The following is a 13,045-nucleotide window of genomic DNA, read 5'->3' on the forward strand; positions in this document are numbered from 1 at the left end:
GGCCTAGAAAAAGAAAAGGTTATACAAATTAAGCAAAAAAAAAAAAAAATAAATAATAATATATATATATATATATATGTATAAATGTTTTTTTTTTTTTTTTTTTACATGAACATTTCTTCTGTATATTTCTATTTGAGACACAGGATAAGACAGAAAGTGATAATCCTCAAATTCTAAAAATTAACATAAAAATATATAAAAGAAGATAGAAACATATATACATATAAACATAAAACTTCAATATGTATATGTTTATATATATATATATATATATTTTTCCTTTATTACCTTCTGCTTCATTAACGATATTCATTAATATGGAGTCTCCACATATATTTATTTTTTCTTGACAACAATTTTCATATATTTTAGATTCCTCCTAAAATAACAAAAAAATAATAAATGATTTATATATTATAATGATGAATGTAATAAATTTTCTTTTTTTTCTTTTTTTTTTTTTTTTTTTTTTGATTACCCAAAATATTTGACACACTTTATATTCCATTTTGCATATAATGCTTTTAATTTTATTTGCCAATTTTTTCTTAATCTATAAAAATATATAAATTTTAAAAATTACATGATATATAATGGAAATATTTATTATTCTTTTGATTCTTTATATTATATAAATATAAATATATATACATATATATATATATATATGTATGTATTTATTGTTATCATTTAATTTTTTTAATTATTTCTTTCCTTTTTACCTTTTCCACTAATGATAATAATGGTGTTACAAATTCGGTACACACACTTTTATCCTTTATTTTCTGAACATACAATAATGTCAAATTAACTAACAATTTCAATGTAATAATTCGTAAATATAAATTATTTATATGGACATTTATAATGTTCCAATAAATATATAAGAAATTGTAATTAGACACTTTAAAAAAAGAAATGTTCATATTATTCAAATCATCATCTGATGTATTTAAATAATTATAAATAAACTGGATACTTAACAATAAATATATATCTGATATTTTATTTTTAATATTATCTTTTTCACATTTTTTAATATTTTTCTCTTTTTGTATATTAGTAAGTAACATGAAATTAAGTAATATTGGGTTACTTAATTCGTTATATTTCATTATGTTATTACTTGTTAAATTTTTTTCTATATCACCAATATTCTCATTTTCTTTCATACAATTTATCTTAGTTTGTTTGTTTTCTTCTTCTATCACAGTTGCTTCTTCATTTATATCTTTCTCTTTAAAATTTTGATCCAATATATCCTTTTTTTTATTATCCTTTTCGTTAACATGTTCTTTATTTTCTTGATCTTTCAACTCCTTTTCTTTATGAACACTTGGTTCATCTTGTTTTCCTTTTTTAACAACTGTTTCTTTTTCTTTTTGTTCCTGACAAGTACTATTATTCTTCTTATCTTTATCATCAGTACTGTTAATCTGTTTATCTTCATCAACTTTATCCTTATTATGATTATCCTTATCATCAGTCTTGTTAATATCCTTATCTTCATCAACTTTTTCTTTATTATGATTATCCTTATTATCATTCTTGTTTATCTCCTTTTCTTCATCTTCTGTCTTGTTAATATCTTTTTCTTCAGAATCTGTCTTGTTAATATCCTTTTCTTCATCACCTGTCTTGTTAATATCCTTATCTTCAGAATCTGTCTTGTTAATTTCCTTTTCTTCATCTTCCGTCTTGTTAATCTCCTTATCTTCAGAATCTGTCTTGTTAATATCTTTTTCTTCAGAATCTGTCTTGTTAATATCCTTTTCTTCATCATCTGTCTTGTTAATCTCCTTATCTTCATCACCTGTCTTGTTAATCTCCTTATCTTCAGAATCTGTCTTGTTAATATCTTTTTCTTCAGAATCTGTCTTGTTAATATCCTTTTCTTCAGAATCTATCTTGTTAATATCCTTTTCTTCAGAATCTGTCTTGTTAATATCCTTTTCTTCAGAATCTGTCTTGCTAATATCCTTTTCTTCAAAATCTGTCTTGTTAATCTTCTTATCTTTATCGTCTGTCTTGTTAATCTTCTTATTTTCATCATCTGTCTTGTTAATCTCCTTATCTTCATCACCTGTCTTGTTAATCTCCTTATCTTCATCACCCGTCTTGTTAATCTCCTTATCTTCATCACCCGTCTTGTTAATCTCCTTTTCTTGGATAATCGAACAATTTTCTTTATTTTCTTCAATTTCCTTCTTTTCCTCACTAACAATTCTTTTGTCTTCCTTTTCGCCTTGTTCTCCTTTACCATTTTCTTTGGAACAAGGTAATATTTTTGTAACCATATTCTTATAATATTTATTAATTAGATTTAAATAGGAAGCTTCTTCTTCCTTGTTATATTCAGGTAATAAGTAATTTATGGAAGATGTGTAAATATCTTCAAATTCCATATCATCATTTGTATTTTTATTGATATTCATTTTTTTATGTGCATCAAAAAAATATGCATAAAAATAAGGATCCTTTAATTCATTTGATAAAATTTTATGTAAAAAGCATTCATTAATCTGTTCCCCAAAAATTAGTGAATATATGATTTTATTAATTTTATCATTTTTAAGTATATTCAATGATCTGATAAGTATAAATAAAGAAAGGTTCGTATTTATAAGATAATTATACAATAAAGAGAAATTTTTAAAGGAGTTTACGTAGCACAATGGATGAAGACATAAGCCTACTTTAAAAATATTGTAGAAAACATTTGTAACACTAATATTATGGTTATAGAAATTTAATACATTTAATGTAAAACAATTAAAATTAAATAAATAATTATATATATCATTATTAATATTTTCATCAAAAGTAATTTTTTTTTGGAGGGTTGGTATTTCTACATAACATGAATCATATAAATTATTTTGTTTAATATCTTTTAAAAATTCTTTATTATTTATAAAATTATTTATATCACAAAATTCTTCATTATTATTAAAGGAATTATTGTTCAATTGTGTATTATTATTATTATTATTATTATTATTATTTATTTTTTTTTTTTTATGTAATATTCCATTTCGTGAATTTAATTGAATGAATATATTTTTTTTTTCTCTTTTTTTAAAATAATAATCTTTTAAATCATTTTCTTTTATAAAATTAGAATCACTATTATATTGATCAATCATATTATTATTTTTTACAGTGTTTGTTTCATTGTCGACCTTTTTTTTATTTGCTTCTGTTTTATTTTTATCAGTATCCTTTTGTCTCCTAACATTTAATCTTCCTTTAAAGTACAAAAATTCATAAGCATTTTCACTTTTTTTCTCTTTTTTTTTGTTATTACTTTCATTCTTTTTGTTAGAGTCATTTTTATTTATAGTATTATCATCTTCATTTATTAAAGGTTCAGTTTTCGTTATATTTTCTTCATTAAAAAACAAATCTTCATCCTTCTCTCTTTCAATGTAGCTTATGTTAGAATTCATAGAAGATTCATTTGATGAAGATAAACTTTTACAGAAATCATAATTTTTACAATTTCTAAAATTATTATCAACTAATCGTAAAAAGGGAATATTATATGAATTGAACAGTTGAATTTTCTCTAAAGATATTTCAGGATTAGTATAAATTATATCATTTTTATCTTTTTCGTCTTTATTATTAATATTATTACTATCATCATCTTTTGAATTTTTATTATTTTGATAATCCATCATATCATTATCATTTTGTTCGTTTAATTTGAAAGCAACTTCTTTCTTTTTTTTTTCGTTATGTGAATCTGTTGGAACTTTTTCATTCTTATACATATTTTTTTGTTTTTGATCTTTTTTTTTATCATCCAATTTGTTTTTACCATCCAAATTATTTTTATTTTCCATATCATTTTTATCTTCCATATCATTTTTATCTTCCATATTATTTTTATCTTCCATATCATTTTTATCTTCCATATTATTTTTATCTTCCATATCATTTTTATCTTCCAAATCATTTTTATCTTCCAAATCATTTTTATCTTCCAAATTATTTTTGTCCTCTTCATTTTGTTTATTCACATTATTTGTGTCATTTTTTTTTGCATGATTCATATGAACTTCTTTTGAAGTACCATCTTTTCCATTGCTTGAAAAATATACATAATCAAGACTACCATAATTAAGTTGCTCCTCGTTTATATCATTACTATTAATATCCTTCTTGAACATATTTTGTTCTTCTCGTTTCTCCGCATGATTACAAATGTTACTATCGCTTTCAGGATGAACTCCATGAAAATATATGGCGTTATGAAAAGAACCAATTATTGGAAAATAAAAATAAATAATAAGCTTTACTATTAACATATCATTGATTCTTTTTTTTTCGCAATTAAGCATATCTTCAAAAAAATATAAAACATCATCAATTTCTTCTAAATAATTATTGAAATGTTTATTTAACTTTTTCGATTCTTTTGTTTTGGTATATATTTTATTCATCTTTATTAAATTATTTCTTAAATAACATACTAGGATGGTAAAAAACGATGACCTTAATAAGATTAAATTCTCTATACCTTCATCATCAACTGCACAAAAAAAAAAAAAAAAAAATTAGACATTAATAATGTTGATGGTATATATGTTATGTACACATTCAAAATATTTCGTATCATCATAAAAAAAATTGATACATATTAAATGGATATATACAAAATAGGGTTTATATAAATACATATACTTTCTTTTTTATTTTATTTTATTTTCTTTTTATTAATACTTTTGAGTATATTAAGAATGATGTTTTTAACGTATGTCCTAGTTATTATATCATTAAATTTGTATAGCCTCAATGATTCTGTATATAACGGAAATTTCATACTCTTCTTTAAAAAATAAAAGTAAAAATGATTAGATGAGAAAAGAAATAATAATATAATAAAAAATATAATATATATATATATGTGTGTCCATTATGTATAAAGGTATGCACATTTTAAAAATATTTACTTCGTTAAAAAAGAACTTGGAGGTATGATAATTCAAAAAAAAAGAAATTGATTTAATCATTGAAATATAATATGGCATAATTTCATCATCTTGATAAATAAATGTGGTATAAATTAAATTGTTTATTTTGTTGTTGCTGAATATATAATCTGTAAAAGAAGAAATAATAAAACAGAAAATTAAAAAAAAGAAAAAAAATGAAATATGATAAATATGATAAATATGCAATATAAATATGTATATGTAAATATGGTTGAATTATTAATCTTTTCTAGTTATTCTATTATATATATAATATTACATAAAGATATATCCTTTTGTATGTTCTGTATTAACATAGTAAGAGACTGATATATTTGTATCCTGATATTCTTATTTATTTTCTGCTTCAGTAAATAAATGAAGTGATTAAAGATGTTGTCCTCACAAAAATATCTTCAAAAGGGAAAAAATATATAAATATATATATATATATATATATATATATATATATATATATATATATATATGTATGTATATTATATATGTATAACAAATTTTACAACAGAACATTTCAACGAAATGAATTTCTTTTTTATTCTTATAACGTACTGAAATATTTGATCATCATATTTGTCTCCCCATATTGTTATTTGAGTAATTTTTCTTATTAATTCTATGAAGTTATTTACATTCACATTGTTCAGGTTTATTTTCACCAACTTTTCAAAGTAATACCTAAAATAAGGTATAAGAATTATGAAATGAAAAAAAAAATATATATATTACACTTATAATGTTTTTATATAATTGTATGTAAGTTCGAACAGTATGTTTCATGTACACAATGAAGAAAGAACACAAAATGTGATATTTCATAAAAAAAAAAAAAAAATATAATAATAATAAATAAATAAATAAATAAATAAAAATGCAACTACTTTCACGTGGTTTTTCTTTTTGTTTTTTCATTGGAAGGAGATAAAAAAATATTACCTTAAATCTTCGTGAGTATATATTTCTTTTTCATTTTTAAAATTTTTTAATTTATCATCAATATTATTGAAATTAAAAACATTCCACATAATTACAAAAAAGAAGATATTCAAACAAAAACAAAAAAAAACAAAAAAAAAAAAAAAAAAAAAAAAAAAAAAATGAAAAATAATATTTATTTTTTTTCTTCTTTTTAACTTTAGTTCAACCTAATTTAATTTTGTAAAAATATTTATATATATATAATATATATATAAATATGCATATTTATTATTATTTTTTTATTTTTTTTTATTTTTATTTTTATTTTTTATTTTTTTTTTTTTTTTTTTTTGATTTTACCCCATTGTTTTCCTTTTGGCATTAATAAACGAATCTTATATAAAAATAAAATATACGTATAAAATATCTTTTATATATTTATTATTTATTCGGAACAACATTATGGGAAGTTTTGAATACTTATATTTTTTATAAATTGGTAAATAATAATTATTCTTTTTCTTTATGATATAATTAAAATTTTTTCTCTCTCCTTTTTACTTTCTGCCTTCCTTCCTTTCTTTATTTTTTTTTTTTTTTCTTTTTTTTTTTTTATGAATTCTTTTTCCATATTATTAAAATATAATATTCTAATAAAAGAAATGTGAAGTTCAAAAATATAATTTTGTTGAATTTCTATGCCCAAAGAAAGAAGAAAAAAACAAATTAATTAAATTAATGTACACATATATTTGTATTCACATCAGATAGTATATATAAAGAGATGCAAAACAAAGAGATTAATGAGAAGAAAGAAGAAAACGACAAAGATCGCAAAACCATTGAATCAGGTAACAAATTAATTATGAAAAAAAAAAAAAAAAAAATGATAAATATATAAATAATAAATGCGATACAAGGATATTATGAATATATATATATATATATATGTATGTAGATTACATAATATTTTTTTAAAGATTATTATTATTATTATTTATTTTTTTTTTTTATAGGACGAAAAGTTTGTATTAATTCGAAAAAGAGGAATTATGAAGAGTTAAAAGAAAATACAAGTTGGGAAAGCAAAAAAAAATAATCCATATTAAATATATATATATATATATATATATATAATATATAAGTATATGTATTTTATTAATACATAACTTTACATATATATATTTATATACCCTTATTCATTTTATTTTTGTAGGTATAAAAAGTGTGTTAGCGTTTGTTCCAAGAGTCGTTCAATTAAATGAAAAGAAAAATAAGTAAACATTAAAATAATGGTAAAAGTACTTATTTATTTTACTTTTGTGGTTGTATTTTTTTTTCATATTAAAACGCTAGGTTTCAAAAAGAATTCAATAATAAAACAGTATAATTTATTTTCTTTTTTAACATGTTATAAAGACATTTCTATAGAAAACAGAATTAGAAAAAAAAGGAATAATAAGCTTTGTAGTAACATATTAAATTATAATATATATATTCCAAATAATATGAAGGTATCTAATATAAATTTAAAAAATAATGTATTTCAAATTATTAATTTCCCTTTATCAACATATAACATAATATCAATTGACTACGGTTATAACTTTATGGGTAAGTTAACAAAGTATTAAAAAAGGGAAACGAGTATATACATATATATATATATATATATATATATATATATATATATATATGTGCATTTATACTTTATATTTTTTTTTTTTTATTTAATTTTTCCCTTATACATATTTACTAATATTTTAGGTCTATGTATTTTATGTAAGAATAAGTATATATATGAAAAGGTTTTTTCAAGACATAAGAATATATTATACAAGAAACAATTTGAGCTTCCGATAAAGGAGAATGTGCATTTATTTTATGTTGTTAATTTTCAAAACTATATTTACAACTTTTTTTCTTTTTTTCATTATCTCTTTGAATTTATTTACAATACTAACCTTCTTGTAATCATTGGTTCAAATGGGTAAAGAGAAAAAAATAAATGAAAAGATAAAATAATAATAATTATTATAAGAAGCATATGACCAATAATATACATATATATATATATATATATATATATATATATATTAATATTTCATGTTGTATATTTTTTTGAAATATGTTCCATTTTTAGGTCTCATATGGATGAAATGGTAAGCGATATGGGAAAACATATATGCCTTCTTATGAATGAGAAGAGATCGATACCTACTAATAATCTTTCCTTTGATGTATATGATGAATCAATAACCTTTAAAAATGACAATATGTATATAAAAAGTAGAAAAGATTATATAGAAAAATATAATTTCTCCTTGAATGAAAATAGTATAGGACCAAGTAGACAAAATGAGGAAGACAATACTTTTAATTTTTCTTTAAAAAATGTGGTTACAAAAGTAAAAGACCATAATAATACATTGTTTTCAAAATTTTATAATAAGAATTATAAAAATAGAAAGGATAGTATATCAGCTTGTTATTTATTAAATTATTTTTTAAAATATTATGACAATAATAAAAATGAGTTTTTTTTACCATCAAAAAATGTTCATTATATGTATCACATAAAAGGCAAAAAATATACATAAAATGAGAAATTTTTTAATTAAATTCTTTTTATTTATTTTATATATCTATAAATTTTTTATTTTTTTTTTTGTTATATTTTATAATTGGATTATTTTAAATGTATAATATACAAGTTAAAAGTTAAAAGATATAATATATATATATAATAATTTATATGTAATATTATATATATAATTTATTTATTTATTTTATTTATTTATTTTTTTTTTTTGTTATGTTTGCCTTTCATATATTTTTTTGAGTTCATTTTTATCCATAAAAATGAATTAATTTTATCTTATTTTTTTATATTTTTATAAAAACATAATGAAATAATATGAATCTTTTTAAAAATAGGAATTTATAAAAAATATAATATATTTTTAATGTTCAATTTTTTTTTTAAATGTATAATTATATATATATATATATATAAATATATAGGTTTATAATATAAATAATATATATATATATATAATATAAATACATAATAATAAATATGTATTATATATTTATATAAATATATGTATTTTTTTTTTTTTTTTCCCTTCGCAATATATTAAATATTAAAAAAAAAAACAAAAAAACAAAAAAACAAAAAAACAAAAAAACAAAAAAACAAAAAAACATAAAAACAAAAAAAAAAAAAAAAAACGTGATTCAACCTTTTATACAAATGAAGGAGAAAAGGAAAAAAAAACAAGAGTTTATTTTATTAATATTTTCTTAAGAGGAACAAGAAATATCAAGAAAAAATTAATAAAAAAAGAACAATAAAATAAAACAAAACCTAAAAAAGAAAGAGAAAGAAAGGAAAGAAAAGAAAAGAAAAAAAAAGAAAAAAAAAAAAACAAGATAGAAAAATAAAATAATAAAATAATAAAAAGATAAAAAAAGTATGGTTGAAATTAACGAAATTGAATTCATTGAAGAAACAGAATATTTTAAATTTCAACATGGAGCATGTTTTTGCATGTTAGATAATGAAAAAAAAGAAAATAGAAGTGTCGATAATTTACAAGAGAAAATTTTTAAAAACAATTTTATTATTAGTAATGTAAAACAGAAAGGTTTGTATTTTTTTAATAAAAGGGTACAAATTTTTTCTTTATTAGATTTTTTATATAAAATTGATAATGATAATAAAAATATACAAATTAAATCATTGCCTTTTGAGGAAAATGTTGTACTTATAGAGAATAATAAAAGTGATGATAGAACATTTATATATACAGATCGTCAAAACATTTATATATTTGATTATGACAAGGATGAAATAAAATTACACTGTGGTGTGAATATCAAAATAAATAAATTGAAACATATAGGTATGTAATTTTATATGAATATATAATGTGTGAATATGTCTTGCACAATTATGTAATATAAATATTTATGTAAAAAATATGGATTCCTTTTAATATAAAACATATGTATTTTGTAATATATTAATATGAATGCTTCTTATATATCACGTACACACATATATATATATATATATGTATATATTTTTATTTTTTTATTTTTTTTAGGCGATTTTATGTTTATAATTTTGAGCGATGATAAGAAGATATATTTTTTAAAAGATAAGGAAGTATACGAGTGCCTAGAAATAACCGAACCAATTAACAATGTTGATGAAAAGAATGGGTTGTTTTTATTTACACATGCGGATAAAGAAATAATTACTGTAAAAGATGAAAATAGAAAGCAGACGTATGATTTAAGTTCATTTAGCAAAGATATAGATATTCCATACGAAAATTGTAATATAATATGTGCTAAGATATTAGAATGCGACAAAAAGGAAATCAAATTATTTATAGTTGTGTTATATAATAATGAGGGTGATATAACATGTGTTACATATGATATAAATATAGAAGGATATGAAATAAAACGTGTAAATTATTCTATGAATGATTTTTTTTTTGAAGAATATAAAAAAGAGGAAATATATATAAAAACGATGTATATAAGTGAATGGAAAATATTAGTTTGTCTTTCATCTGAGTCATGTGAAGTAGTTGTATATACACATAATGATAAATTAAGTGAAATGAATAAATCTAATGATATGAAAGTGTTATGTATAAAAGAAGGATATAAAATTAATACAAGAGAATCGGATACTTTTTTCTTATCATTATTTATGTATTCAAAATATGTAGATAAAATATATAGAAAAAGTAAATTAGGTAATGTTCCATTTTTAAAGAATCCAGTGGTATTTTTTCTCTTACAGCAAAATTTCAAAATTGTAGTGGAATATTTGGATCAATTTAAATTAGAAGATAATATAGATGGAAATATAAATTCAATCAAAGATGATACAATTGAAAATGATATGAAAGAAGTGAGTCTTTTACCTACACTTATGAATGATATTATTGAAAATTATAATAGGGAACATCATAAGGATATTTTTAAGATATTCAAAACGAAAAAATCTCCAAATGAGCAAAAAGAAACAAAGGAAGTAAAAAACGAGGTTAAATCAGGACAACATAGTTCTTTGATCAATACAAAATTGGATGAAGCAAAAAATATATCGACTACTACTACTACTACTACTATAAATAATGATAATAATAATGATAATAATAATGATAATAATAATACCAAGAAGGGATATAATTTTCCCTTTAGCATGTTTGGTATAGGTACTGGAAACAAATCGGCAACCTCCAAAAATGTAGTAAAAGAGAAACCTACAACAAAATTGGAGGAATTACAACCAATGAAAAAAATAGAAGAATCAGTTGAGGGATTACAAATTCGTGAAAAAGATCAAGCAAAAAGGATAGAAGAGATAGAAACAAAAAGGACAGACAAAATGGAAAAGTATGCTCAAATTCATAAGGTCGATCAAATCAAAGAAATGAATAATATACAATATATACATGAAATAAAATCTAAAATGAAAAATGAAAATGATAAAGAGGAAGCTAACATATCAGATATATTATATGAAGATAAACATATAATTATAAACAAAATATCAGGAAAATATAATAAACTTATAAAGAATAGTATGTTTATGAGTGAACATATTTTAAAAGATAAAAATATTAATACTGTTAAAAAGAATAAAATAGCCAAATTTAATAGACGAAAAGAATATTATTATAATGCAGATAAAAATAAAATAATATTCCTAGATGAAGATGATGAAGAAGATAAGAAATCTAAAAAAAACCAAAAGTCTGATTTTCATACTTATTTTAACCCTATAGATTTAGATATGTATTATCATGAAAAGTTATCAGATGAACATTGTGAAAAAATAATAAAAAAAATTGAAAGAAAACATACATTTTTATTTAATGATATAAAAAGTATGTTCGTCAATGTAGAAAATGTAAATGCAAATGATTCGAAATATGAAAGTCATAATGAAAATTATAATAAAAATAATAATACTAATTTTGATAGTAAGCAAGAAAATAAAAATAATACAAACATTACCTTAAATTATTCATTCGAATTAGATATATCCAAAGATGATATGAACAGATTTTATCAAGAATTAGATAAGTATTTTTTAAAAAAAAAATTATTAAAAGTTAAAAATGACTTTTTTGATAAATTAAAAAATTATGATGAATATAATAAAAATATTTTCCAAACAGTATTTTATAATATTTATATGTATAATGGATTAAATACTTGTGAATTGTTTATATATTTTATATTAAGAAATATGCAAGTACCTAGTTTTCCTTCTTCACTATATATATTACAAAACTATTTTGTTAAATTAATTATTTTAAATATGAAGTTAAGGGATATAGACAGTAACATTTTAAATGATTTATGGAATAATAATCATAATAATAATGATTCCATAAAAAGAATGTTAAATAATAAAAGTCTTATAAACAAATTTGATCAAAATAATAAGAATAAAAATAAAAATAAAAGTAGTTCTATATATTATGAAGGACTAACTAATTTTGATAGTGAATATTCAGCCGATGGTTTTTATGAAGAAGATATATATAAAAAAGTAAAAAATGAAAAAGATGAAGATAAAAAAATGGAATACTTATCAAAAATTATTCCTTTATTTAAGGATGAATTAAATAAAGAAGAAGAAGTAGCTATATTCAATTTAGTAAATTCTGGTGTAAACTTTTTAAATAGTCAAATATGTACATTCTTTTCTCAAAAATTATTGCCTATCATTTATTATAATAATTTAAATTCATTGGATAAAGATATAGGAGTATTGAAAATTTTTCTTTCGAATTTTGTGTTAAGTGATGATGATTTAGAAAACGTAACATAATTTTTGGAATAATACAAATCTTTTTTTTTTCTTTCTTTCTTTTTTTAAATATTTTTTAAAAATCATTTTGAAATTTAAAAATATGGATAATTTTTGTTTTTAATTCATTATTATTTTGTTATTAAAATATATTATTTTATTTTATTTTTTACGGTTTTATTTATTTATTTATTTATTTTTTTTTTTTTTTTATTGTCTCTTAATTATCTTTTTTTTAAGGTTACATCTGTTACAAATATCTTTTATAAACCAAATT

The 13,045-nt window shown here is 19.7% G+C and overlaps 3 protein-coding genes across 4 annotated transcripts in view; 2 read left to right on the plus strand and 1 right to left on the minus strand.

Moving 5' to 3' along the window:
- PF3D7_0619000.1 (conserved protein, unknown function) overlaps positions 1 to 6,025 on the minus strand; it is a gene marked incomplete at both ends in the record, with an annotated part of 7,319 nt that extends 1,294 nt beyond the window's left edge. The window contains 10 exons of one of the 2 annotated variants that reach the window (XM_961082.2): positions 1 to 3; positions 109 to 176; positions 292 to 382; positions 482 to 556; positions 726 to 4,540; positions 4,732 to 4,834; positions 4,962 to 5,110; positions 5,263 to 5,396; positions 5,553 to 5,678; positions 5,937 to 6,025. The exon at positions 1 to 3 is cut by the window's left edge and continues 59 nt beyond it. In XM_961082.2, the coding sequence (XP_966175.2) occupies positions 1 to 3; positions 109 to 176; positions 292 to 382; positions 482 to 556; positions 726 to 4,540; positions 4,732 to 4,834; positions 4,962 to 5,110; positions 5,263 to 5,396; positions 5,553 to 5,678; positions 5,937 to 6,025 (4,653 nt within the window). Of the gene's footprint in view, positions 4 to 108; positions 177 to 291; positions 383 to 481; positions 557 to 725; positions 4,541 to 4,731; positions 4,838 to 4,961; positions 5,111 to 5,262; positions 5,397 to 5,552; positions 5,679 to 5,936 lie in introns of both variants that reach the window. The other variant, XM_024473114.1, reaches the window with a different exon arrangement.
- A 1,185-nt stretch (positions 6,026 to 7,210) lies between these two features.
- On the plus strand, positions 7,211 to 8,518 carry PF3D7_0619100 (conserved Plasmodium protein, unknown function; the record flags this gene model as incomplete). Its single annotated transcript, XM_961083.2, has 3 exons — positions 7,211 to 7,532; positions 7,686 to 7,908; positions 8,062 to 8,518. The coding sequence occupies 3 exons, from the start codon at positions 7,211 to 7,213 to the stop codon at positions 8,516 to 8,518; spliced, it is 1,002 nt and encodes a 333-aa protein (XP_966176.2).
- An 878-nt stretch (positions 8,519 to 9,396) lies between these two features.
- Positions 9,397 to 12,789, plus strand: PF3D7_0619200 (conserved Plasmodium protein, unknown function; the record flags this gene model as incomplete). Its single annotated transcript, XM_961084.1, has 2 exons — positions 9,397 to 9,826; positions 10,031 to 12,789. 2 exons carry the CDS (start codon positions 9,397 to 9,399, stop codon positions 12,787 to 12,789), a joined length of 3,189 nt encoding a protein of 1,062 aa, XP_966177.1.
- Positions 12,790 to 13,045: the final 256 nt, after the last annotated feature.

Source organism: Plasmodium falciparum (genome assembly GCF_000002765.6).
Source record: "Plasmodium falciparum 3D7 genome assembly, chromosome: 6".
NCBI lineage: Eukaryota > Apicomplexa > Aconoidasida > Haemosporida > Plasmodiidae > Plasmodium > Plasmodium falciparum.